Source organism: Aptenodytes forsteri, unplaced genomic scaffold, assembly GCF_000699145.1.
Source record: "Aptenodytes forsteri isolate BGI_AS27 unplaced genomic scaffold, ASM69914v1 Scaffold115, whole genome shotgun sequence".
Lineage (NCBI taxonomy): Eukaryota > Metazoa > Chordata > Aves > Sphenisciformes > Spheniscidae > Aptenodytes > Aptenodytes forsteri.
Window position 1 is genome coordinate 1,723,864 of NW_008795319.1, and position 27,767 is coordinate 1,751,630.

Consider the following 27,767-nt stretch of genomic DNA (forward strand, 5'->3'; position numbering starts at 1 on the left):
CCTGAAAGGAGGTTGTAGCGAGGTGGGTGTTGGTCTCTTCTCCCAAGTAACAAGCGATAGGACGAGAGGAAATGGCCTCAAGTTGCGCCAGGGGAGGTTTAGATTGGACGTGAGGAAAAATGTCTTTCCTGAAGGAGTGGTTAAACATTGGAAGAGGCTGCCCAGGGAAGTGGTGGAGTCCCCATCCCTGGAAGTATTTAAAAGACGAGTAGATGAGGTGCTTAGGGACATGGTTTAGTGGGCATGGTGGTGTTGGGTCGACGGTTGGACTTGATGATCTTAGAGGTCTTTCCCAACCTTAATGATTTTATGATTCTATGATTCTGTGATTCTTCCTGGTCAGGTGGCCTATAGCAGACACACACTATAATGTCACCTTTACCTGTCCTCTCTTTAATCCTCCCCTATAAACTCTCATTCGGTTCCTCATCCATCCCCAAGCAGAGTTTGATGCACTCCAACTGCTCTTTCACATAAAGGGCAACTTCCCCTCCTTGTTTCCCTAGCCTGTCCTTCCTAAAGAGCCGGTTTCCCTTCATTGTGATGCTCCTGTCTTGGGTGCCATCCCACCATGTCTCTGTGATCCCAACGAGATCATAGCCCTGCAACTGCACACAGACAAACTCATCATGTTTATTCCACACACTGCATGCATTAGTATACAGGCACTTCAGAGAGGCACCCCAGCATGTTGACTGCCTAGAAAGGGATTGGGGGATTTCTCCATCATGGTGCCTTGTATAGGCATTTCCTTGCTTACATGCAAGTGCTGGAGGTGACCCCACTTAAGCCCCATCTTATTGATTCTGTGTTCCGTTCCTGTCACAGCACCCCATGCCCTTTGCTCTTCGACCATGTCCATCACTCCCTCACAGGGCTGCTGGTTACTCTCTCCCTCTCCATCCTTAGTTTAAAGCCCTCCTTATGTGGTCAGCCATCCTACTGGCAAAAATAGCTTTGCCCCGCTTAGTGAGGTGGATCTCATCTCTCTCAAGCAGACGGTGATCTGCAAGCAGGGTCTCATGGTCATACAACTCAAAACCTTGTCACCAACACCAGTTCTGCAGCCAATTATTGACTTGTCCTATTAGTGCTCTTCTCCTCATTTCCCCTCACTTGCAGGATCGAGGAAACATCACTTGGGCCCCCATGCCCATGATGCTTGTTATTTATCTGCTACCGCTCTCCTGCTTCATCATATAGTTCCTTCGAGCCACCCAAAATAAAAGTTGGTATGAATCATCCTTACTTAATGCATTGGCTTTGAGTATGCTGAACAGTGTAAATGTCACCTTTGAGTTGTATGTCTATAAGAAAGAGTTGCTTGCACACAAACAAAGCACTTCACTGGTGTGTGCTTATCAAATCCTGCATAGACAGGAGAGAAAGAATTCAGGGTTGCACATTAAATTTTGATGTTATGGGAGCTTTGTGAATAAACACCTATCAGAAATAACATATCATGTGGTATTTAGTGCCAGCATTAATTTAGTGCACGTCTTTTTCTTGTAAACACAGAGTTACTATTACTAATGTTAGTTTTAAGCCTCCTTCCATATATGAATGAAAAAATAGCTTTATGATAGAAGAAAGACATACTGAGATGCTAGTTATATATACTAGTTATATACTTGTTAACAAATTTGTACAACTTAATCACTATTGTTGGACTGTATAAACAACACTGATTTGAGCAGTTATATTTCATTATTAAAATAATGGAAACCTGACTACCACCTGGAAAATTAAAGTTATTGTTGCTGCCTAACTTTCATATTTTGCACTTATAACTCAAATTTGCTAACAGAATGTTGATAGCAGCCATTCTGTTTGTAGCTTGCATTTGCACTTAATTACTTTTGATTCTTGAGAACAGATACTATGAGGTGCAATAGTAACAAGTTACTAGAGCAGTGAGGTGGCATTATTTTTCCAAACTCTGGTAGCCTATGAAAATGACACTCATTTGAACATTAATTTTTCAGCAGTAATTCATGTAAATGTTTACTCTTGCAATGACCCATCCAAACATCCTCCTCGTATTTAAACAATGCAATTAAGGAAAAAAAAAATAATAAGGGAATTGCCATGCAATCATATCAGCATTTCCAATATGCTAACAAAACTGAATTCCAAAATCTGTGTATTTCAGCTAATTCCTGGGAAAGCACAGACTTCCCAGTTTGGGTCTGCTTAGGAAAGTTCTTATGCAGAGTTTGTTTCATAGAGAAGAGAAAAGATGTAGCCTGCTGGACTTCTTGGCTGGTGGGCCACCTGCAAGGCACATTCACTGTCTAACTCGGTATAGAGAGTAGGTGATTTTTTTTAAACACAGGCAGTAGATTGCTGAGGGTAGGAGCAGACAAACCTAGGAGAGCAGGGGGTACTCACGGTCTGCTCTTCATGAGCTAAGGTCTCCAAGTCCAAACCTCCAAATGAAGTCTGGGTATCACATAGGATGTGGAAGCTGTTTCTAAGCAGGCTGTCTTTATAAACTCAATAATGCTTTCTAGCAACTAGTGCCACATATTCATTATGTACCCTTAATTATTTTCTTTAATAGAATTTAAACATATTTCAGCATCCTTGTTTCTTTCCTTGCTCCTTAAAGTGAGTGAAACATTGCCTTTTTAACCATTGGTTTCCCTCTTGTGTCGACATTGCATACTGCCACTTACTCTTGATCTAGAAAATTTAGATGTCTGGTGGTTTGGGTTTTTTGGACTCGTATCTATATACCATATAAGAGGGGACATGAACTTGACATGCATTAAAAACCCTGATTTATTCAATAGTACTCTTTTTTCAGTAAGTTTTTTATGCCATTCTTCACATATCTCAATATTCTTCCCTCCTTAGAAAGCAAGTGTTCTTACTGAACAGTTCATAATAAACAATGACCGAATTCTTTTCCATGGTAATCTTCAAATTAAATCTAAAATGCAGTAACAGAAACAAATAGTTCAAATTATTAGTTTTAGTGTGGCTTACCTTTTCAGTAGTAAATTCTCCAGTTACTAAATGCTGTACAGTCATATAGCTGTTAGGTTTTTCTGCAGTAGCTGTCAGCCTTCTCCAATTCTGAGTAATGCAAATAATGTGTCCTCTGTCACTCATATTAGAAGAATTTTTATACTTTGTGACACCACACATTTACACATCACCAATTACTTTTTATTTTAGTGCAAACTTGGGGAGAAGCAGCATTAGACTGTTCTGCTCTCCTCTCCCTTTCTGTTACTTCTGAAGTTTCTAATCTGTGATTATCTAGTCTTCAATTTTGTGTTCTCAGAGTTTGTCAGGGTCATTTTGGAAAACCAGTCGTATTTTCTTCCTTTTTGGTCATACTGCAAGGAGTATGGCTTTTCTGTTAACACTGTAGTTGTGTAAAAGCTATTTATCTTTTATCCAGTGGGATAACATCAGTCCTATACTTTAGGAGAGAGGAAGGAACTGGCTCTTTGCAGCTTGCTCCCTCTTTACCCTTTGGTAAAACATTAAAATGTCTCCTCCTCTATGTTGCTCTTTTTGCCCAGAACACCCATCCGTCTCCCTGGCCCATGCCTGGGAGCAGGCCCTTCACCCTACCATGAAAATCCTCCTTTACTCTTTGCGGTGAGCTGCCAGCCCCACTGGTTTTCCTTTGACAACTTACCAACTCAGCAGAACAGAAAAGCACATAGTACAGCGTGATCTGCAGCGCTGCACCAGCGACAGGGAAAGCAGCCGCTCGTGTTTGGCTCCGTGTACCTGCCCACGTGCTTCTATACCTCCCAAACAGCAGAACAGCTGCAGCTGTGCAATATCAGCTGTGACAGCTTTAAGGTTAGAAAGCCCTTGTAAGGTGGGCCAACCCCTTCCCCAGCTAAAAATTACAAGCTTTACAGAAGCTGGCTTCAGAACAGTTATTAAAGAAAAAGAGAAAAAAAAGGTGAGTGAGAGAAAAAAACCCAACCTTACCTGTTATGAGTGTACAACAGAGGCTGATGTAAGAAAAGGCCCAGAAGACAGTAGAGATAATAAAATAGAACTAAGACATAGTAATGTTTCATTTTATTTGATAGAAAGTTGCTTCAAAAATATGATTAATTATATACATTCTTATATGCTGTACATACAGTTACATATACAAAATGTACATAATAGCAAACATCCTTCTGTTGCATTTTATGGATGGTAGTTAATAACATGAGATAGAACTTACATCATATTTCATACCTGCTTTCATCCTGATCCTATCTACAAGGAATTGGTAGACATGAGAGATGAAAAAGGCTAGCAGGTCACTTAATTCATACCCCAGCCTACACGAAAGTCTTCCCCACAGTGCATTATATTAGTGCATTGTTCTAGCACAGTTAGGCTTGCAGCACTTCCCTTTAGAGGTGTTTGGCTGCTAACCTTAATCTTCAGATTTTTTTCCCGGCGTTCACCCTAATACTATTTTAAATTTATTTCTATAACTCAGATGTCCTGAGTTATAGAAATCCTCCTCAAATCAAGCTAGATTTCTTAAACTTTATGTTGTTTTTTTTTTTTTTTTTCATCTTGATTCCTTAGTTGCTTGTTTGCCACGTATGAAATAGATATAACTATTAGTACTCTCTGTTCTGGGAGAAGTACACTCAGACACAAAAGCTATAATCCAAGCGTTCTCTCCTTCCCATGCTACCGTCACACTGTAAACTTGGAATCATCAGGAAGGAAAAAAATGTACCTTCCCTCCTCCTCCTCCGGCAATTACAGGGTGTGTGACTGCCAGCTGCTCCCTGGCACAAGAGGTGTCAGGTCTTAAAAGGAACTGCCCAGTTACTGGGATTTTTCTGGTCCCAGTCCCATAAGGAATACTCTACTTGTCCACCCTTTCTCTAAGCAAGAGGTAGCATACCAAAATCGAAACACAGGGAGTAGAGGCTGGCAACTCTGCCCTTTACTAGTCGCTTCCAACAGACTGTCCTCCATTTCCTGACTGGAGGGATCAGGCACCGTTATCCTATGGACCCGATGTTCAGGGAAGAAGAGAGAGTGAGAGCTGCCAAACCAGCAGCAGAAGGCCTGTGAGAGAAGCCACGGCCTCCACAACCAAACAGGCTATCCTGGAAGACTATTCCCTGAGCTAAGAGGGAACACGGCTTCTTTCATTGCCTTTCCAACTTCAGAGGTTAAAAATGAGCTGCTTCTTTCCTGCAGACATCTTGAGAGCTGCAGTTTCATTGCCCTAAGAATGTTTTCTTCTTTCCAAGTTAACAGCATCCTTAAATACCTATTTTATTTCTTCTCTGCTCATGCGGCCCTGTGCTTTCTAACCCTGTGCTGGCCATAGTCTTCATTTCACTAGGAAATTTTTCTATTCTCTTTTCATACCTCTATATCTTGTTTGTATTAATATGCAATAGCTTTCTCTGATCGGTAAAGCAGTTTTCCATCAGCTGTCAAGGTGAAAGCAAGGGGATTAAGGTTCCTTTTATACATTCTTTTGGTATTACTTTAAATAATGTTTTTTTCTAACTAAGGGGATCTCTTATATTCTTCAGAACAAGTTTATATTTTTTGAATTACTGCATAACATGCATATATTTAATAATATCTTAAAGCCAAAGATATTGATATGCCTTCATTTTTTTCTAGGCTGTGGGATTTTCATTTGCTTGAGAAAATGGTTCTCAGGCTTCTATTCTGCTTGCAGTATCTCTGTCCACTGTTGCTAGGCCTATTCAGATATTACTTCTTTTTTTATTTTATACTACTCCTTAATCTCTGTTGAGAATTTGAAATGGTATGAAATACCATCTGTTATTCCTTGTCTGAATTCCTGAGATCCCGTCCGCAACCGTGGTTGGGAGAGGGCGCTGGTGAGCTTCTGGGTAGATGAGACTCCACCTTAGAAGGAGTGGGTTTGAAACACTCCTGCTGACCTTGTGTGGTGGGAGGTGGGGGAGTCAGACGGCTGTCACTTTGCTGAATTTGTGCATTAGCAGCTGGTGAATCATCATCCTGCTGGTCTTGTGTGCTGGGAGGAACAGCCGAAGAGATGATGCCCTGAGGAGCAGCTGTTGAACCACTGTTGAGACAATTTATAACTAAGCTTGAGATATTAACATTAAATGAGCAATTACTACTGTTCTTAGTTTCTGAGCAGCAGAGTTTGTTTATTGGCTAGTTAACTAGTTTTCTTCATTGACACGTTCCCCTTCTTCTTGTTTCATCTCAGCCTAATGGATCTGAGATGGTGACTTGTCTGTCTCGTTGGATTTTACTCCCAATTCCTTCTCTTGAATCGTAATTGTATTCTGGGGAAAGGCCAAGGAGGTGGGCAAGGAAGGAGGAGCAGCAAGGGAGATCAAAACTGCAGTATCACCAGTTTGAAAAGTTAGTAACTTGTGTGTAAGTAAGTTGTTACTAAAGGTACTGCACAACAGGATTTTCTCTTGACCCCTCTCTGTACTTCATGGCTGGAAGGTGAACTGGAGGAGTAACAGTGAGATTATGAGCACTTTTAAATTCTCCTGATTTTCTTACAGAGAAAACTTGTGTCTGAGTTAAAGGAATCACTACTGTTATCTCGATTACTTACAAGGTGCTTAAATGCTTTTACAGTGAGGAAATTCTGAACAGGTGTAAAATGAATGCATTATAAATGCATTCTAATAATCATCCATTCAAGAGTGACTGTGCAGGCAATATTTGCATTGGTTTCAATGGATATTGGACTGGATTTTACATAAGCACTTATCAATAACAGACATAAAGACATTTTTAAGTTACCAAGCTTAAATGGAAAGGTCTATAGGCAGTATTAAAAAACAACCCAGAATTGTTATAGTGCTAGCTCAAGATCCTCCCATCAAGGCTTCAGGAATACTGTGTCTGTAGATGAGAAGACTCAGGAATTAGCAAAATTTATGGATTCATCTTATGAAGATAAAAATGTAAAATATAAAATACTTAAGAATTAATACTTTCAAAGAAGACAGAGTCTCTGTTTCTGTGCTGTTATTTTTACCACCTGTGTCAAGGACAAGGAAAAATACTACAGTGAATCAATGCACACTGTATGTTACAAATACAGAGGACCTTTGTTTTATGAAGCCTTCTCATCTCTAGGAGAAAAGCATTAACATAGTAAACTGTATTTTAGCCAGGCTGGTGCATTTGTTTATTGTTTCCAGATGGGAAAACCTGTGTATGTGGATTCTTCCAATAGATATTATCTGAGTATTTTTCAAGTAGTAATTCATAGACCACTGGTGGTTCATGGAGTACTTCCAGGTGGCTTAGAGAGGAATTTTAGTAGCAAAGCACTGCTACTTTTCAAACAATTGTGTCGTATATAACATAGGCAAATATCTTGAAGTGTTTTTGTTTGTTTGTTTGGGTTTTTTTTTGTTGTTATGAAGTGTCTTACAGTTGCAAATATGGATTTTAAAACATGCACGAGATAACTGAACTAGGAAGAAGTAAAATATTACTTCAGTATGGAAAGTCTAAGTAAGGACAGATCTGTTCTCCCTGTCTCACTGATTTTAATCTCTTATCCTGTTCCTTGTTAATCCCTTATCCTGTTCCCAAGGAGAGGCTGAGAGAGCTGGGACTGTTTAGTCTCAAGAAGGCTCAGGGGGATCTTATCTATGTGTATTAATATTTGATGGGAGGGATGGAGCCTCTTCTCAGTGGTGCCCAGTGGCAGGACCGGAGGCAATGGGCAGAAATTGAAATACAGGAGGTGCTGTCTGAACATCAGGAAACACTTTTTCACTGTGAGGGTGACTGAGCACTGGCACAGGTTGCCCAGAGAGGTTGTGGAGTCTCCATCTTTGGAGATACTCAACCCGACTGTACATGGCTCTGAGCAACCTGGTCTAGATGACCCTGCTTTGAGCAGTGGGGGGTGGACTAGACAATCTCCCGAGGTCCCTCCCTCCCTCCCAACCTCAACTATTCTGTGATATGTACATTTGGTATATATGGAAACAGAACTATGCAAATAGCTGACTTCACCGATGATAGGGATGAGTTCAGCAATTTTAGACTAGTCTCGTTCACAAGGTAAGAATGCCCATAATAAGCAAGATATTATTTAATAATTCCTCTGCCCAAATAATTTAGACTCTGGCAGTAAAAGAAGGCTAATTTAGCTCTCCTACAGTACGGTTATCGGTAGGTAGAAAAGAGGTGTGATTTTCCTTATCTTCACTTGTGGGTTAATTGAGGCACAACAGGTGACATGAAAATGGAATTAACTGGTCTCTGGAGAGCCTACAGAGAATAAGAAAAGTAAATAATGCCAAATCTAAAATAGACATCTTGATCAAAGTAACTCCATGTGTTTACTTCTGTCTTCTCTTCCTGTAATTTAATAGCCTTGTGCTGCTTTGCCTACAATGAACAACTCTTTTTTTGTGCTGTAATGTTAAGCTGGACTGCTTCTGTATTACGTACTTTTTGTACGAGGTTATTTACCTACTTGGCAATGCATTTATGAACTTATATCTTCATGGTAATTTTAAGATTGCTTTTACATTTTGTTACCATGGTGTAATATATGGAATTACACATTGCAGGCTACAATTTTTTTTAAGACTTACCAAAAGCTATGCTTCTGAAAAGCACCTGAGTTAAGATCTTTGCTTAAAACTGGCTTCTTGGTGCAATTGTTCAGTTTTTGTCCCATCATTCGCCTAATTAAAGCATCATCTGTGTTTGGAAACAACTGTTTTGTGATTCCTGCAAAATAAAGAGATGATATATATGAGGCCCCCAAATCAGGGAAACCAGAGATGTATGATCTAAAATACATTTATTGCGTCTTTTAAATTTCCAGCTACTTCCGCTTCAGCTCTAGTTACTTTGCTGTCTTCGCTCACTACTTCATAGATTTTGCACGTGCCAGCTCTTGCTTTTCTCTGTGCCTTTCATATTGCTGTGCCTGCTCTTGGCAAACTCAGAGGGAACTCCAGGGCCACAAGGGCTTCCTGTAGTAAGTGATTTGTGTTTGCTCATCCTCTCTTCCTTTGTTCTGTTCTTGATCAAAGAGATCCTATCCTCGTCAGTCCTTGTGCCTCTGAATCTTACAGTTTTTGTTCCTTAATTTTCATTTGCAGGTGATGTCTCCTTCCCCAAACATTTCCCTTCTGTTTTGCCTGGCTACCTTTTTTTGAATGCAAAAAACCCTAACAGGACTTATCATCAGGAATGCATCTCCTGCTCTCCTCTTCTCCATCATCTTCCCTTCCCTTGGTTTTTTTTCCCTTTTGATTTTGAAGTCTTACAGTTTCCATCTTCTTTAAATAATCTGATCTACTAACTCATTTTCTACAGTCCTAGAACTCCCAGGCTTCCTTCATATTTTTCTTCTTCTCTTGTATAATGTTGAGACTTTTCTACTTGAATTCAGGAGTGTTCTTATTTCCCTTAACAAACTTCTTTGACTTCTCTATAGGCTCCCCTTTATCACTGAATTCTCTGCAGCATGCTGTATTCGATGTCCTGATTATCTTCTCTGCTTCCCTTTTCAGTTTTGCCTAGACTCTTCCCCAGAATCCACCTTTAGAAAAGTCCCTAGTAGCTCTTAGAATCATAGAATCATTTAGCTTGGAAAAGACCCTTAAGATCATCGAGTCCAACCGTTCTTCTCATCCCATGAAATCTTTTTAATTTTTCTCATACATCGTTCTGAAATTGCCTCATCTTACCACCTCTAAATATATTTTCACCATCTTACACACTGTTTCCTTTTCCCTCTCTTGACTTTGGACCTTCTTCTCTAGCTAGGTTCTTAAGAAAAAGAGGTTTCTGCAACTGATAACTTTTGAAACTGCTGGCCAACTTCAACAAAACTGGACCAAGGTACAGGAACTGGAGCTAAGCTGGGAAGGGAACTGAGAGAACTAGAGAAGTCCGAGGGAATGGCAATGGGCGAGGGATTCTAGTACAGGAATTTAGGCTATGTTGTTCAAGTATTAAGCTATAGGTGTGAATCCAATAAAAATCAGGCTTCAAGTGCTCACAAAATACTGTTTTCTTTAAAGCTGCTACTTCCATCTGAAATGATTCTCTTTCTTACGCACCAAACATTTTTTGCCTTAAACCTCAGCATAAAACAAATTTTGTTTGCTTCTCTGATCACTATTCCTGTCTTCTATACTTATTGTCTCATTTTGCCTCCAGCGCTATTTAAAATGTCAGAATTCGTAACATTCACTAACTTCAGAATATAGCAGACATTATTTTAAATTTGATCCCAGTGTGTCCTGTCTTTGCCTTCCCTTAACCATTAATTGTCATGCTCCAAGTTTGACTGTTGTAGATTAACCTTTCAAAGGCTAAAAAAATTTAAGTATCACTGTGCTGAGTAGCCACTTAAGTAAAAACCACAAAATTCACACAATAGAAATACTACTACTTAGCATTTCACTGACCGTATTTATAACAGATGGGTTAAAAAAGTTTGTAGCTGAAGAAGGAAATATGAAACGGCACAGACTAACTGTTAAGCATTACAGCCCCTCCCTCAGAGAAAGCCCTCTGTCAGGTCAGTGCCACACTGAGTAATGTTAACAAGTCATCACCTATGATTTCTTGAACTTCATTCTGATTCATAGCTGGTTTCGCTGCTTTATCCTTTGAAGAGGAGGACTTCGCACCTGTCAGGCTGTGTGTAGCCATGTATTCATGTGTATAAAGTGCTTGCATCAAGTCATTTATAAACTTTTGAGGTTTGCTCTTGTTACAAAGTGCGATCTGCCACTTTTCGATCTTGAACTGGAAAACAAAATTGGTCATAGGCATAACTATTGTGGTTCTCTAGAAATATTACCTCTGAAATATTTTTTTTAAGTTTTCCTTTTTTAAACCACAATTTCAAAAGTAATCTCTGCAAACTGTGTGCTTGAGATCAACGCTAAACTTGCATACCACTCAATGTTTGCAACTGTACACACAGGTTGATGTTTTTTCAGAAGCAAGTGTGGGGCAGACAGTTCCTAGCAAAGGAAAATGAAAGTGCCATTCATCCTAGCAAACACTTCACCGAGCGATCCTTATTACTCACTAGTGGAGACAGGACATGTTCAGACATAGCTAAGTCCTTCTGCTTGCACTCCATGCAGGCTGGCTGTGGTCCAGTTCTGGCATGGATTCTGTACAGCCTTGGGAGCATGGCACTATGCCCAAGCTAATATTCCTGCCTCCGAGCAGACATAGTGCCGTTCATCCTAGCAAACACTTCACCGAGCGATCCTTATTACTCACTAGTGGAGACAGGACATGTTCAGACATAGCTAAGTCCTTCTGCTTGCACTCCATGCAGGCTGGCTGTGGTCCAGTTCTGGCATGGATTCTGTACAGCCTTGGGAGCATGGCACTATGCCCAAGCTAATATTCCTGCCTCCGAGCAGACATGCCCTAAGAACTGTGACATCTGGTCCTGGGCTTTGAGAGTGACTTCTACACACAGCAGTTGTACAGCCTAAGTATTTGAACTCTCCTAATGGGCAATTTTGAGCTACCTCTATTAAGTAAGGCTAGGTTGCTTAGAAAATTAGGTCTTTTTATTTCTTTGGAGATGTTAGGTCAAATTTTGTGTATTGCAATATTCAGTCAAAACATAACTTGATAATTCTTAATAGATTTATTTGGTTTTTAGGACCCCATGACAACACACGAGAATGATTTCCTCCGACTGGCATGACTCAGTGCATAGGAATGTTTATGTAAATCGTGAATGCAGAAGCTAGAATTATTCTTTTGGTTGGGTCTTTATATTTTTCATGTACAGCCTCTGTGCCTGAGACTTCTCAGTTATGCTCTGTTATAATTGCAGAGAATAGGGGAACACCTTTACTTTGTGTGTGTGTGTGTGTGTGTATATATATATATATTTCTACTTAACTGCTGGCCAGTGTCTGGAACAAGAGCAGAAATGTACCATTCTCTATGTACTTATTAACAGTTTAAACACACTGCTGGTATTTTTCTTAGATTATCTCTGAAACACTACTATTCCCCTTTGGCATCCAAAGCATTAGGCTGGAACTTATCCCCGGATCTCAGTATTTTCTTCATGCATCCGCATTTCTGCCCTTAGTCACAGATGTGCAAAGCCACCAAAATCAAAGCGAGTTTGAAAGTGTACCAGCACACTGAATTAAAAGTCTAGTGTTTCTCATGGAAAGAGCCTTCTGCACAAAAGGAGCTCATTAATCACGTCATCAACTGAACGATGATAAATTTATTTTTGCTGATGCTTATTTTTTATATTTGTTATACTATAACAGTAAAGTTTGTACTGTATAAAGTTTTAATTTTTATGCCTGAAATTGCCTTTTAACTGACCTGTTTTTCAGTCTGTTGCTCCTCATCTTCCACATTCAGAGTTATTGGTGAGCTGGAGTTACTATGCACAGCTGCATATGAATCTGCTAACGGATTGTTAGATGCTTTCCAAATCGCATGTGAATGCAGACTGGACGTAGATGATGTCACTCCCCCTTTGAGCAGTGCTTCAGCCATCCCTACCAGTTCCTCAAAATGGGTCACTGCCTGTGGCAACACTGAAATCAAATGGAAAGTGATGGGTAAAAGTAATTGCAGCTTTCAGACTCTAATTACGTAAGGATGTATATTTTTGTAATTAGATTCCCGTTGTACTGCAAAAGAGTCATAGTAGTCAGCAAAAACACGTTAACATACTTTTTTCCTATTCTCTCAAAGCCTTTCCTGCCATTCTGCTGTCCCCACCCATGAAGATCTGGCCTCTGTTTTTAGAATAGCATAGATGATTGGTTCTCTGCAAGGCTAAGAGGAACCATTAGTTTATGCCCATCGTGGCACTAAGCTGCCTATTTCTCTGTTTGCTTTTTGCTATCTCAAAATCTCTACAAGTCTGTAAAGCTATTGAATGTGGGCTAAGTAATGTTATGTCTGATTTGATTTCTTTTTTTGCTTCAAAGAAGTTACATAGACTGCATGGACTTTTTTCCCTCTTTTTTAATCTATAGAGAATGTCTTTTAAGTGGCCTTTTCTCCAAGTAATATTTATTTTCAAATATAAACTTTTACGGAGTCCATTAAGAAGAATCAATTCAGCAGAGTGAAAAGGATGCAAGGGCTGAAGAATCAGCAAGATACAGAATCACTGAATTACTAGAAAATACTGTCGAAGACTAATACAAGTGCTTAAGATGTAAGGCAAATGGACGTAAACGTGTAAGAAAAGTTATCGGACACTAACAAAATGTTTAAAAATAATACTCAGAAAAGTGGAGATGAATGATTCAAACCAAGATGAATAACATACGGAACAGAATCGGGTGGGCACTGAAACTGATAAGCACTTGCAAAATCATACGACAATAGAGAGAGATACTAGGCTGTCCAGGGATGGTATGACGTAGCTAAGAAGCAGCAAAACCTCTTTAAACCTTATTCATTCACTAATGTTTTGAAATTTTGGATTCAGTCTTGGCTGCCCCAGAGTAAGGGACAGGGACAAGTAAGAGGGGCTTCAGAGGTGATCACTAAGTGATGAAGGATTCATTTATAAAAAAACAATATGGCTCACCTCTGGGAAAGGACTAAACTTGTTGTACCTGGAACTAAGTCAGATTATCAATAATGAGGAATTACTAAAGTAATTAGAAATGAAATAATTCCAGAATAAAGAAAATTTCAGTAGATCAAGAATAACTGTTAAAAAATAAGATTAGTTGGACTGGTCAGTGGAGTGTTTGACCTTAGCCGGTGGTTATATACAGCATACAGAAAGGTTCTCTTGGGAACGACTGACGAGATTTAGACAGATTTTTCCATTTCTAACTCTATGATTGCATGGCCTCCATTTAAGACAGTTTTTTCTAAGTGCTGCTGGAATTAAATGTTGCCATGTATCAAAGACTTTGATGCTAATGGTAGGCCTTGATCGTGTCAGGTGCTTGAGCATCCATAATTCCTATCCAAATGGCCTCTTATAAATCAAGCTTTTCATGACCTTCAGGCTTTCCTCTTCATCAAAACACTTCCCCTGACTTTACCTTGAAGCATCACCAGGGACTGCCTTAGGCGGCAGTTTTCTCTCATGGTGTCTGCCAGCTTCCTCTTGAGACTTTTTATTTTGGCACACAGTTCTACCTTGGATAGTTGAAATAAAGGCTCTTCATCATCACTGCTACTTTCACTATACAGAAAGTTGCTTCCTGAATATGTTTCTCTCTGGAAAAAAAAACAAAACCCAAAACATGCTATCTAGAGCAACAACAACATAAAATTAAAGCATTAAAACTAACATTAAAATATCTGGCTAAATCAGAATATTCTCTTTGTATTCAGAATGTATAAACAGAGTTGGTGCATTTTAATAATAGCTGTTACTGAACATAGATATTACCATACATATTAAAATTCAAAATGAAATGTCAGGGTAATACATAACCGTTAGGTACTTCTCTCTCTGTTCTCCATTCACCAGTTTTCTAAGGTAGTGACTTTTAGAACCATTAACTTCACTAAAACAAAAGTCTTATGCCCTCCTAAACAAATACATTTCAGTTTACTTTTGCTTAACACATTAAAATTGCTGAAGGTGAGATGTTTACCTGTTTGTTAATTAAAGATGTTTCAAGTTGACTGAGGATGTTGGCAGGAGCAGATGCCTGTAATGATTTCTTTCTTTTTATATGCTTCATCATCTTCATATCTTTTATATGCTTCATCCCCTGTAAACAAGAGCATAATAGTGCCTTTGCATTCCTATAGAGCCTTTCATTACAGTAGCTCATGGTATACCATAAACTTTTATGCACTGTGCGCTCGACATTCTTGGTTAGTGTTTCTGAAAAATATGTTTATAACTTTTTGTTATACAAAGCTCAGAAAACCTGGTCCCTTCCCTTCCTTATGCAGTGGTCAGGCATCTTGTCTTATGGGAGAAAATGTGATGCAGCATCCAAGTCTTGAATAACACTTCTCTCTTCAAACAGCAAAGGACAAAATCTACTGGCCTAACTAATTACTCTGACAGGTTATCGTGCTGAGGTACCACGTGAAGACTGTCTGTATTCCTACCTTTACTATACATATTTTGTGTATTATATTGTGAAGAATCAATAGTTACGGTCTATTTCATTCCATTACGGGCCTACCAATATCAGGCACATAAAGACAGAAACTCACCTGTTCTTTATCCAGGTCACTGTCTTCACTCTCTGAGAATATCATTTCTATCCTCTTCCTCTTGCCTTTTCCAAGGACTTGTATTTTTGTAATTTCATCCGCTCGTAGTATCTTTTGCATCATTTCCACCAGCTCTTGGGGGTCGTCTGAAGTGATGGGAAAAAAAGGCCAAAGCCCAGAAAATCAGGTAGCAATGCCTTATAACTAGATTAAAATTTCATATCAGACAAATGCTCTGTAACTGCACTCACCACTCATGTACACTACTTTCACCAGGTGCTTTTCTGTCTTTCTTTCTCCCACAGGCCAGTTTACTAGCACGTGCTCATTTGGTTTCAGAAGTCTTTCTAGTTCATTGTCATCATTGGGAAGGTCCTGTATCCATGAAGTCTCTCCAATTTGCAGTGAATTATCATTTACAAAATCAAACAGTGTGAATTTTTTCATTGTTAAGTGGTTTTCTTGTCACACAGACACCGCCTGCAGGACGTCATAGGAAAAATAGCTGTTTCCATGTCATGCCACAGGAATGTTAGAAGAATACTTTAAAAAGCCCCAAACAACCCTCCTATTCCTGGATTTTGGTAATTACCTTGTATGAAAATAGCCTGGATAAGGAAGTGAAAACTAGCCAAGCAGCGTGTTGTATCTCCCCTGAAAGATGGAAGCTGCTCTGTTCAATACATGTACATCAGACAGTTGCCTCCAAAATTATGCCCAGAAAACAGCTTTCACTCACAAGAGCCCCTTGCTTCCATATTACTACCATGCCTAATCTATCTCCTGCCCAGGATCTCTATTACTACTACATATGCCCCAACAAAAGTTTTCAGTCCAGCCTCTGGCTAAAAAATACAGGTGTGATAACTTTTCCTAGAACGAGGGAAGGTAGTAGTTCTACATGCTATTAAAAGGGATGTATGACTTCCAGGGCTGTATTAATCATCTCACGGGCAGCAAGATGTACAATTGCAGACATGAAAAAACAACCCAGAACAACCCAGGACAACTGACTGGATGAGGTATGACACATTCTGGCAGTGGAAAACTTGATGTACAAAAGAAATGACAGGCTGACGACTGGAAGAGTTGGGCTGCTTCATGAAGAATAACAGCAACAAGGAGAACCCAGACCCAAATATACAGCTAAATCCTTTGCTTACATAAAACAATATTTGTAAAGCAAAGGACCATTTCTGGTCCTTTAAAAAGCACTAAAGTTCCACACTGGGAGAAGACAGCAAGTCATACTTTGTGCTTTATTTTTCTAATTAATTTGATACGCCTTACATGAATGTGTGAAATGTAACATACATTATTAAACTCTACTGGAAATGTAACTGGTTCATTTAAGTGCTTCCATTATACCCAGAGAAGATATTTTATACTTTAAAATTATTAAATCAGATAAAACCAATAAATAGAAAATCTGATTTTGTCAAACCACAGTCTTCGTTCCAACAAACATACGGTTTGGCCTGTCAGCTCAGAGAGGTGAAGTAATTTTACAGAGCTGCAAACTCATGAATTCCCAGATGTGACAGCATGATTTGCGATTTACTTGGCCTCAATCAGTCAGAAGTAAATCTAGCACCTCATGCAGAGGCTGTCAAAAAGGTAACTCAGAGCTAGGAAAGGAGAATTACGCAGAGCTATTATGTCAAAGTGAGAAAATCTGGCTGCAGTGCACTGAGAAGCAATGTCAATTTGTTTGCAGAAGCCCAGCTCACCACTATTCACCACGTCTGTACTACGCCTCAGAAGAGCTGGTTTTTCACACAGGGGTGAACTTGTTAATTTGTGAAAGACAGTTGTGCTCTTGTCAACATGTTTACTGATACAATGAGGCAAGCGGCGTAAGAAATCACCTTTAAAAAGTGTATTAAATCATGCCTTTATGCAGAATGTGTTGAGTGCGATAACAGTAGGTTTGTTAAGTACTGCCCTGCTGAAGAAAGGAGACTGTGTTTGCAAGAATTCACATTAATTGTCTTTAAAGCAAGTTAGAAAGACCGGGAAACATTCATCCCATGTAAATTCTGGAGAGGAAGCTGCCTGAATGTCTATGCCTAGCATGAATCACTGGAGGCCTCATTCTGCCACTGATCCATGCCGAGTGGATCCTCACACCACAGAAAGGGATCATTCAACAATTTAAAACAGCCCGTGCATGCAATCACATTGACCATCAGTGTTTTTCCTTCTTTTTCAAACTGCTTTTGAGTATGTACACCAGTCAGCTTAACATTTCTCATTTGGCACGAAGATGTTAACTTCTACCCCTGATCAACCCAGGACAACAATCCCCATCATTGAGTTCTTCGATTCTCAAATTAAGTACTTTGAGCTTTCCCCTCCTTGGCCCTTGGCAGTTGCAAGCTACTTCATCACCCTCCTAAAAGCCCACATAAGGTCAGCAGAATTGCAAAAAAGTTAGAACTGCCAGTGTGCTAAGATTAACAGCTGATTGACTGACTTCTATATTTTTTTAAATGTTTCCCTGTAGTCCTCTAACAGTTTGTATGTTGCCTCTCATTTTGTATTAAGACAAATATTCTCTGAGCCATGGGACATGCTTGTGGTCTGCGCTTGTACAGGGTTAGCAAGCCAGCCCGGGATTTCCAGGGATGCACTGAATACACAGGCTGTTCACAGCATGGAGGGTAAGCGATGATTCCCCACGGCACTGGGGCTATTCACATACACACTGTGCCAACCAAGCACATCGGTAGCAAGTCCAACAGCTTTTGGAACGTACTTGCGTACATGTTATACAGCTTAATGAAGTCAATGGAGACGTGGACTTCTGGGTGTTCGGAGCCCACGACAGCAGCCTGGTGCCACTGGTAGACTCTGTGAAGCACATGGCTCGCTAGATCCCTCACACGGTCTTTACACCTGACAAGCACCTGGATCCAAGAAAATCCATCCTGCCACCCAAAGCTAGGGACAATTTCTACCATGGTCATGGCAGGACTTGGAGCTCAGCAATTTGTCTACATCATCTATAAAGCTCTTTTGAGCTGTCAAAAATCTTGCCTGTGGTGGGAGGGTGTACTAGTAAACAGCTAAACTTATTTCACCAGGAGTCTTAACAGCTGCCACGTTAAAATATAAGCTACATAGGATGCTGAGAGAAATAAGGAATGGATTTCACAAGTAGTCATGGGGATGCGGTTGATCCATTCCTTTAGCTCCCGGCAGGAGTCTGAAAGCCTCCCGGCAGCCTTCCGAGGCTTGTGCTCAGTCCTGTTGCTCCTGCTGCTTTTGAAGGGACCAAGGCAGGAAAGCAGTTGTGGGGCAACAACGGAGAATGGCCAGGTCCCTTCTCCTCTGCTGCAGTTCTGCTGGGCATCAGCTCAACTGCTTGCATTACAGATAAAATGACAAAACTATTACACTGCCAAATAAAAGGAACAGAGTGCAATAGTTGATTGTTAGTATTTTTCAGTTATGGAGCTATGGCTTCAGCTCCTGCAGTAGACATTAAATCAAACTACGTCTTTTCACAGAATTTATTGTGACAATCCATGGGTCCTGGGGATAATACCTGTCTGCTGGCATCATCGCTAGCCAGTGATTCAAGGGAATGGAAAGGTAGAACAAAATGTCTCTAACAAGGAAAAGGAACAGTAAAATACTTCACTTACTGGAAAAGAAGTCCTGCAGTGTTTTCTCACCCTGTTCTCCCACTGGAGTCAACGTGAACCTTGTCTGAGTCAGGACTGCTGCAGATGCCTCCCTCTAAAACGTTTTATTTGCCAAAACAGATCAAAGGCAAAATATACTGTATCATCAGGAAAAAAAAAACCTTGGGGAGTGGGATTAATCTTACCAAACTTTTACTGCCTTAAAAGTGAGAGGTTGTCTAGCCATGTTTGGCTCAGTCACCACAGAGAGAGAGGTGATTCATCTCACCCTAAGACACGCATCTAAAAGAGAGCGGATAACTTACTGTTTGGGAGAGCCCATTTCTCTTTGCTGACTATTCAGTGACTATACAGGAGTAGGTATGTCTCCTTATAGAAGCTGGCTTGGTCCAACCCATCCTATATTAGCTTTTTCTATTTTTGAAGCCGTAGGATAGATTCCAATAGACCTTCTGCTATAGGGAGCCAAGAGGATGAGGTCTGTTAAAGTGTAACTGGTTCTCTGTTTTAAATCTTTCTTACATAGTTCTGCAAGTCATCAAGTAAGATTTCTGACACTGAGTGCTGTGTTCCGTGGTTTAATTGGAAGATATATAATCGTGCACAGACATAACCCTGTGTGCAGCTGCTAACCACAGACAGAATTATATGACCTTTGAAAGCCACTTATGTTTTGCAAGTTACTTCTGCTATATTCTCCATTTGAAAATTCTAGCTACTTATTTAAGAAGTACTAAAATACAAATTTATGATTTATGTGTTCTAAGACACAAATCTGTCTTTACTTTTTCTAAAAGCAGGTAATTTGTAGAAGGGGAGAAAAAAAGGAGCCATTTAATTTTAAAGCTCTGCAGAGGAAACATTAATTTGACTCTTAATTTTTACAAACATGTTAACACCTCACATTCTGCACAGATGCTACAAATTTGCACACAGAATATTGTTACTAAGCAACCCAAAAAGCCAGAACAAAAAAAAAATAAACCCACAAAAGTCATTTAAAGACATCTCTCACCCTTTGACTGACATAGTCTGTTCCATTCAGCCAGAGAGTTGGCAGATGGCATGCTGAGATCATTATTTCTCTTTCCTTTCAGTAAACGTGGTGTAGAGTATTACAAATTTAGAACACGAGATTGTAGGGCCACTCGATGGGTCTGATTCTGCCATGGCTTAAAATAGGGCTTTGCCACTGATTTCAGCAAACCAAGAAACTGTACCATAACCATAACACAGATCCATGATAAAGTACTAACATTTTATATTGTCTAGCCTCTAAGTTCAGCCTTCAATGATCCCAGTTTTCCTTGGAAAAAAAGCCCGCCTTTACTGAGCTAGAAATTCATCTATCTCACTCAAACTATTTATTTCCAATTCAGCATAATGAGCGGTAGTTACAGATTTGGTTTGTGTAACTTTGCCTATGGGATTTTACATTGAACTTGTCAGGACATTAAACACGCCAGGACATTAAACACAAAGTTGGTGTAAAACTCTTGGGCTACAATGAAGTCTCAAAATTTCCAGTTCTCCAGAAAACATGACCATATTTAAATACGTTACATGCCCTGTTGTGGGTTCTAATCTTATTCCCCTGAAACCAGTGTAAGATTTACTAATGATTTCAGTGGAATTAGGCACTGTCGGAAGAATGCAGAAGTGTTGTTACTCCTCAAAAGATTTACAGTGTGATAGCTTAGTCATTTTATGGGAAAATATGACTTAAAAGCACAAATCTGCTGCTCTCAGCTGAGAAAAACAGCGTACAGATTTTCCAGAATCATCAGTATCGCTGTATTCCAAATTCAGCTGGAAATCTGAGGGAGCATGTATCAGAACATTACTGCAACTTTCAAGACTATAAATGCACAGAAATGATCCCACTTGTCTTCACACGCTAAAATCTGTTTGAGTGGCCCAAGAAATTGATGAAGCCATTATTTTTCACAGTAGTGCCCTCTATGCTGTGAGTTTTAGCAACCTGGAAGTTCTATAAAACAACATTAATACCTAAATATGCCAAAGCCCTTTGTAGGACTGTGGCCTAAATCAAAAGCTTGAAGAAATTTATTGGAAAAGCTCTGATTTTTGCAACAAACCATTGATTTTATTTGTAATACTGAGTGATAGGAAAGGATGAATTTATTAAGCAGGTATATTTAGTATGTCTAGAAGTACTAAACTTCTGTTCTAATAATTTATTCAACTAACAGTGAAACATGGTGTTTGTTTTAATAAATTTCAAGATAGCAATCTGGCATCATTATTGGGCTTTCACGACAGGATTCAGTTCTAGATTAAGATGCTTACATTTAGGTATCTCTGGTGCACCAGTTATCTAAGTTGTCATTGTAATCACTGGAGATCTAGGGATCAATTTGGCTTCCTAAACGTAGGTGTCTAGCGCCAGTGTCCTCTAATATTCTGCTTGGCCTTCAGCTGCTACTCCAGAAGTGCAAATCCCCCACAGGTCTTTTATCACAACTACCGTCCCTTTGAAGATGTCTCAGCCTTGAGCAACTCCAACAGTCATGAGTGTCAAGCCCCTACTGAACACAATTAAAGCTCCCTGGAGAGCAATTCAGCTCATTTCAAATGCTCTAGGGCTCAATTCAGTTGCCTAAAAGTAAATGCATGGTGCAATCTTAGATACCATAAATTATTACGCCTGGCCTCCAACTGCCTCTTCTAATGGGCACATATCTCACATAGGGCCTAGACCCTCTTCCAGGCTCGTGAGGGTGGTTACTAACTCCAGGCACATCAAATAGCACTAAACACACAAATTTAGGGAAGCGAATTGTTCTCTGGGCCCCAATGACTGAACTGAGTTTGAATAGGAGCTTAGATACCTCACATACCTATAAACCGCATACATTTATTTATCTGTATTTTAATCCCACACTCAGTGAAAGATCCCCATAAAGGCAACAAGATGCAGGAAGTTATATTAATTCTGCATCACAGATCAGTATCTTTATTAAATAGCTATTTCACAGCTGACAGATGGAAAACTAACAGCCACTTTGATTTGCTTATTCGCAAATGCCATGCTCAACAAAATGTATTAATATACAGACCAACAAAAATAAGTTTATTTGTTGAACTGGATGAGATACCTAAGCTACAGGAATTTGAATAGTCACATAAAAGCTCTTTCCATGCAGGTTCACATATCCAAACTCTTAGAAGCAGTAAGTAGCCTGGGAGGAGAAACAAGTCAGCATGGCTCTGTAGAGTCCAACACTTGGCCGTACTCATTCTGATCTGGCTTGGGTAATTCAACACAACACATTTTAACAGCTCCCAAATTGTAAAGGTTAAAGACCAGTGAGGTATTCAGTTATTTTGTCTAAATATGTTTATGGGAAGGCAACATCATCAGGGAAAGTTTGACCACATGCAAATCTGTGCTGAGGTGCAAAACCTGTGCACTTGCTCTATGTTAACAGCCCAAGCAGCCAAACACCCTTTTAGGAAAAGGCTGAAAAAATATCAGACATACTTTCCATGTGCAAATAATGTACTTTCAAATTGGACTTGTTCAAACAAACCCACTGATGGAGGTTTGTTATAATATATATACTCATGAGAGTTTATAAGAGGAGGCATCTTACTCTTTTTATAAGGTGGCATAAGCTATCTTATATCTTCAGATAAGCTGTGCTGCCCCAAAGCATTGCTATCGGTGACATTCTCCCTTCAACTCTAAGAGCATAGAAGTGAAATACCAGCTAGGAAATTCCAGGCTTGAGCTCTGGTCAGTATTTAATAATCTAGCGGCATCTTAACTATCTCTACTCATATGTCTTCATTGGCTGTCATAGGTGAGCGATGATAGATTAGAAGTCATGCCTGGTTAATACTCAAAGTGCCTGCTCTTTTACTCCAAAGCTCTTCCTCAGTTGCTCTGGTTTTGTGGCATGTTGGTAGGAGGGAATGAACTTGATGATCTCCAGTTAAAAAAAAAAAAAAAATCTGCATTGCTATTAAAGGTCATGAGCTAGAACAAGAGACATAGACGTTGTCCTCTTACTCCAGGGAACATTACTGCAACTAAGAGTAGTTCTGTGTGCACTTAGGAGAATTGACAGAAAGGCATCTTCCCTGCAAGGATAACAACCTCAAACCTTATTAGAGCTATTTTTTTTCCCCTCCTGTAAAATTAAATGTCTTTTTAGTGTATGTAGTTCAATGTAACTTTATAAATTAATATAAAAGCTGAACGACCAGTGTTGTGTATCGGTCTGAAACAATCCTTAAGCAACTTCCAATTACACACATAAAATACTAATGAAGTGCAATTCCCTCTGGGATGCAAGGCCACATTCAGATTGACAACTGCTACATTAAACACTGCCAAAAATGAGTACAGAGCAAATTTTAACCAAGGACAAAGGGGCATATCACTGCTGTAATAAAAAAAAAAAAAGCCATAGGAGCTTTAGCAGTATATTTCGATCTAGGCTCAAGATCAGCCTCTCTGTCTGCAAAGTCAATTTATGCCCACAGAATTCCTGCCAGCATTTTTCCAGCAACGCTGTAAGCCGTGAGTGCACAACTGCATGGCTCATACTCTATTCGATTTACATTCAGTCTAATAAACAGAGGGAATCAAAACATGCAAGTTGTGTGAGTTGATGAACCAGCAAAATAAGGACAATTACTTCTACATATATAAAGCAGGCAGAATTTGGTTTTACGTGGTCAGCTGAGACACCTGCAGATGGTAAAATGTTCCAGTCATGGAGGGGTCTAGTCTGCAGCACTGGAATCACACAGTTTGGTCTTGGGTAAATCGAACAACCTTTACAGTTTAGCTTCTCTTTTCAAAGGATCTGAAATAATAATACATATTTTCCTAATTTCAAGGATATTGTGAGAATTAACTAATGCTAGTGTGCCTTCCAAACATACAAAGCACTGTATGGAGCAAACAATTTAACAAGTTTTGCAGAACAAAGATTTGCAATAACCTTGCTGAATTTGGAACACATAATTTCACATTACAGTTTTTTTTGAAATGTGATGCCTGTATCAAGCTGGAAATGGTTATTCTTTCAGCTGAAGAATGTATTTTATAAGGTTAATCATCTACCAGAAACTCCCACAACATCATCTCATACATCATGCTTAAACTGCTAGAGAGCACACTGAGGACAGCGTGTAACCCGTGAAGTCAAATATTGAGGGGGAAAGTCAATTATTTCATTGAATGAAGTTGATAATACTCAGATACTACAATATTTTCTGTATTTACTCTGCTTGCTTCTTTGGTTTTTACTCTATTTACTTTGGTTCCTCTTTGATTAGGAAAAAAGTATTTGTTAAGAAGCATTAGATGATTAGAGAACCCTTCTAACCAGTTAAGTAGTAATTTAAGCAGAATATTTTACTTAATTATAATTAATTAGTAGAAACACAGTCCTTAAAGCATACCTACATACCAGTGAAAGGAAGTGATCTTACCCTTTCACTTACTCAGCTACTCTTCTGAAATCATATCACGTATCATCTCCTATTCTTATGTCCACATCACCAGATCTAGCATGTGACCTTTTTTTTTTTTCGGCTCATTGATACAGGGGGTCTTACAATTGCAAAATGAGGTCCACAAGGCCTGAATCTGTAGGAGCAGAGAGGTGCCTTCTGAGAGTTGTTGAGTGGCCTTGAATCCCACAGCTTACATTGGGGGAGGTCAGCAGATCTCTGCAGACATGGTTTCTCCACTCAAAATACCATCGTATTTTCTTTTCGCATTTTTTTTTTAATCCTTTCAGCCTAACCCATGGTACTCAGCTAGGATTTTTAGTTTCTGTTGAAAAGAGTTGCTGAACCTCATGTAAATTATCAAGGAGTATGCACTAGTCCATAGATTGTACTACAATTCTGCATACAGGGCAAGAGTATGGGCAGAAAGTATCTCTGCCTTCAGCCTTGCTGGGCAACGCTGCTAAGTCAGAACAGGTTACCATGACAGACTGCCTGAAAGAATATTTTAGGTCAGTGCTGCCTTGTCTCCCTGCAGGAAGGCTGCTGCTGCTACAACACATTCCCTGCTCAACTCTTCCATTAAACTGCAGAAGTTTGACATAATTTCCATGCTGTTCCCCTCCCTCATGCAACTTGGGAAAATAGGTAAACAACTGCATTCAAGAGTGAGTGCAACCAGAGAAACAGCCTCCCGTCCTGTCCTGTCCCTTTCCACTGCAAACGTTTGCTGGTCGCCTCTTTTCTGTGGAGTGTCTGAAGCAGAACTTTCCTTTTTCATCCCTCTGCCCAACTACTTACCACCACCTCCTCCCTCAGCATTGCTGAAGTAAAAGGCTGCTTCCAAGCCTCCTGCCGAAAACTTCAGCTATGCCTGTGACTTTGTCGCTGTTCTGTTTCCCTGTGATCCCCATCAAAACATGCATCTGCAGGACGCTACCTCCCACCTTCTCACATCTCTGCAAAAGTGCAGCCACACCATGCGTACTCTGAAACAGCAGCAGTACTCCTTGTTTATTTCAGGGTCGAAGGCTGCCTTCTTAGCTTATAAAACCCTTTTGGACTTGCTTCAGCCTCTCAACAACTTACATCTCTCTTCTGACCCGCCTTGCCATTCCACACACTCTTGTCACAGTTAGTCTCAAGACTTCGTTACCTTCTTTTACTTCCTCTTCTCTGAAATAGCTTCACCTCCGGGATTCTCCTTCTGAGGTCAAATCTCAGCTGAGAGGTTTTGTTTTAACCTTCTCTCTTCATTCCTTTTCTCTTCTCTGTTTATCATCCTTAAGATTTTTAAAAAGTTCCCTGAAAAACTCTGTAAAGAAGCTTAGATTAAAAATGCAATACATATAAAAGCTTCTTTTAATTTCTCTTTTGTGGGTGGGAATCTACTCACATATAGTTTGCTTATTTTTAATGTGAAATAACTTCAGCAACTTAAACTTTATTCACCATGGAAGTAATATTTTAACCACGCTACCAAACCCCGCAGTATTTAACAAACACAGAGCAGTGATGAATATAAAGAAAGCCACAGCAGCAGTTTGGTATACATGAGACAGTTGACTCAGATGCCTGGAGCAGCAGCTCTCTGAAAAATCATGCATGTCAGCATTTCTTGTACTAAACTGTACTCTCTTTCGCATTTGAAAAAAAATTAAGCGGTTGTCGTGAAATCTATTATAGCCTTTTGGCAAAATATTATCCTCAAGACACCAATGAGCTCCAAGTCTTAGAAGGGAAAAGCTATAAACCTTAAACTAACAAGCTAGCATGAGAGATTTGTCTGTCAAATGTTTTCTATGCACCGCTACCCAAGAACAATGTGAAAATAACTGTTCCCTCTCAGTTCTCTGCAATTTACCGTGCAGTCACTGCTGTGCCACATTTCCTCTACCATCCCATTCTGAAACAAATCAGTGCAGAGCGAAAGGTGTCGAAAAGTTTCCTGCTCCTGCAATACGCTGCAGTGAAGCACTGCAGCAGGGCAGCGCGTTGCCGGGAGGATCACACTGATTTCCTTCATGTTACAGTGAGGAAACATGAACCATCTGAATAATCTCCAGGTAACCTGCATTAAAACCATTTTACTGCAGTGTACTGCGGTATTAGGAAAGATTTTAATACTGCACCACGTGATGCAACACAACCTTACAGCATTTGTCAGTTCCTAGGCAGTGAAGGAAAGCTTTAAATCAAAGGCTGCAATGTAGCAACTTTCCATTTTACTAAGTAATAGGACAGACTATTTTGGCTCACTGTGTTGGCGTATAGTATGAAATGATTTCCTGGAATAAAATATTATAGACCTAAAAGCCAACTTTCTTTTTTTTTTTTCTTTCTTTAAGATGCTTAGCCCCCCCCAACCTGGTATCAAGAGAATCTTTCAATAATAATGGATTTCCCTAACCTTAAGGGTACAGTAAAGTGTTACAGTGTTATTAGCTCAGTGATAAATGAATTTTAGTATTGTAGAGATAGTTTTTCCTGTTCTTATTTAAGCTACCATAGATACATTTCCCTCTCTGTCCTTCCAGCTTGCATATTTTGTAGTTTAATTTGCACATATGCTTTTCTATATAGTTTTATGGCAGTCATATAAAGCAGTAACATTTCAATGTTATTCCAATGTTTACACAGAGATTTTCATTACTTCTATAAAGTTTTGGAAATGTTCCTCTCATTTATATGCTCACATCAAAGATCCATGAAAAGAGTAAGAATTTCGTCACGAGTTAACCCTAACTTTTTCCCCAGTAACACGGGCAAACACAATATTGCAAAATATTATCTGGATATATTCTCAGCATGTGATTTTTTGTGTTTAGTTGTATGAGAGAGTTTAAAACTGCATTTTCAAAGACCTCTGAAACAGTCTTTGAAAGTATGGAGCATCATCAAAGCAACAACTACAGAGGTAGTAACAGCGACAGAGAGAAACTCTTGTTATTATCTGCATTTGCAGCCTGCACATGCCAGGATTTTTATACTAAATGCGATGCATCAGCTCCGGCAAGGCGGTAAACGAGCGGCACGGGAGATGACACTTGCTGCGGCATGTTGCAGTTTCCTGCAGTAAGAGGGTATCTGCACGGTATTGCTCTGTAACAGCCTTCGCTGCAGCAAACCCCCTGCACCAGCCAGCTTCTCCGCGGCTTTCATGTAGGAAGCGTCTCGGCGGGTGTGCAAATTACACACCGCCCGGTATATAAGCACCACACACGGTGCCTGCCTTAAGGCACAACCCAGAAGAAAGCTGGTGCCGTGCTGCGTCCCGGACCGCTGCCCAGCCTCTCCCGCAGTCAGCCGTCGCCTAAATCCCAGCATCAGAAACACGGAACAGCACAACACGAGGACCCTAATCACCTTGTCGGGATGTATCTCATTAGCATCTCCCAATCCCTTCCCCCCGCGACAGCTTTGCCACGAAACCGGATCAGTGCCCCGGGTCCAGTCCAG

General features: G+C 39.9%; 1 protein-coding gene across 2 annotated transcripts; it reads right to left on the minus strand.

The window, feature by feature from the left end:
• Nucleotides 1–4,042: 4,042 nt before the first annotated feature.
• Nucleotides 4,043–25,581, minus strand: BEND6 (BEN domain containing 6). 2 transcript variants are annotated; one of them, XM_009279726.2, is made up of 9 exons: nt 25,465–25,581; nt 15,420–15,648; nt 15,169–15,314; nt 14,592–14,711; nt 14,031–14,208; nt 12,334–12,551; nt 10,569–10,761; nt 8,586–8,724; nt 4,043–6,061 (listed from the first exon to the last, which is right to left on the minus strand). In XM_009279726.2, the coding sequence occupies exons 2-9, from the start codon at nt 15,613–15,615 to the stop codon at nt 5,794–5,796; spliced, it is 1,458 nt and encodes a 485-aa protein (XP_009278001.1). In that variant the 5' UTR covers nt 15,616–15,648; nt 25,465–25,581; the 3' UTR covers nt 4,043–5,793. The 2 variants fall into 2 exon arrangements, with proteins under 2 accessions (XP_009278001.1, XP_009278002.1); XM_009279727.2 differs by lacking the exon at nt 25,465–25,581 and adding an exon at nt 19,004–19,039.
• Between the last annotated feature and the right edge of the window lie 2,186 nt (nt 25,582–27,767).

Coding starts and splice junctions, on each gene's coding strand:
- BEND6 (XM_009279726.2), bottom strand. CDS start 15,615: ATGAAAAAATTCACACTGTTTGATTTTGTAAATGATAATTCACTGCAA. Junction 14,712..15,168: donor GTGACCTGGATAAAGAACAG/GTGAGTTTCTGT, acceptor TCTTGTTTACAG/GGGATGAAGCATATAAAAGA. Junction 10,762..12,333: donor AGCAACAGACTGAAAAACAG/GTCAGTTAAAAG, acceptor TTTGTTTTCCAG/TTCAAGATCGAAAAGTGGCA.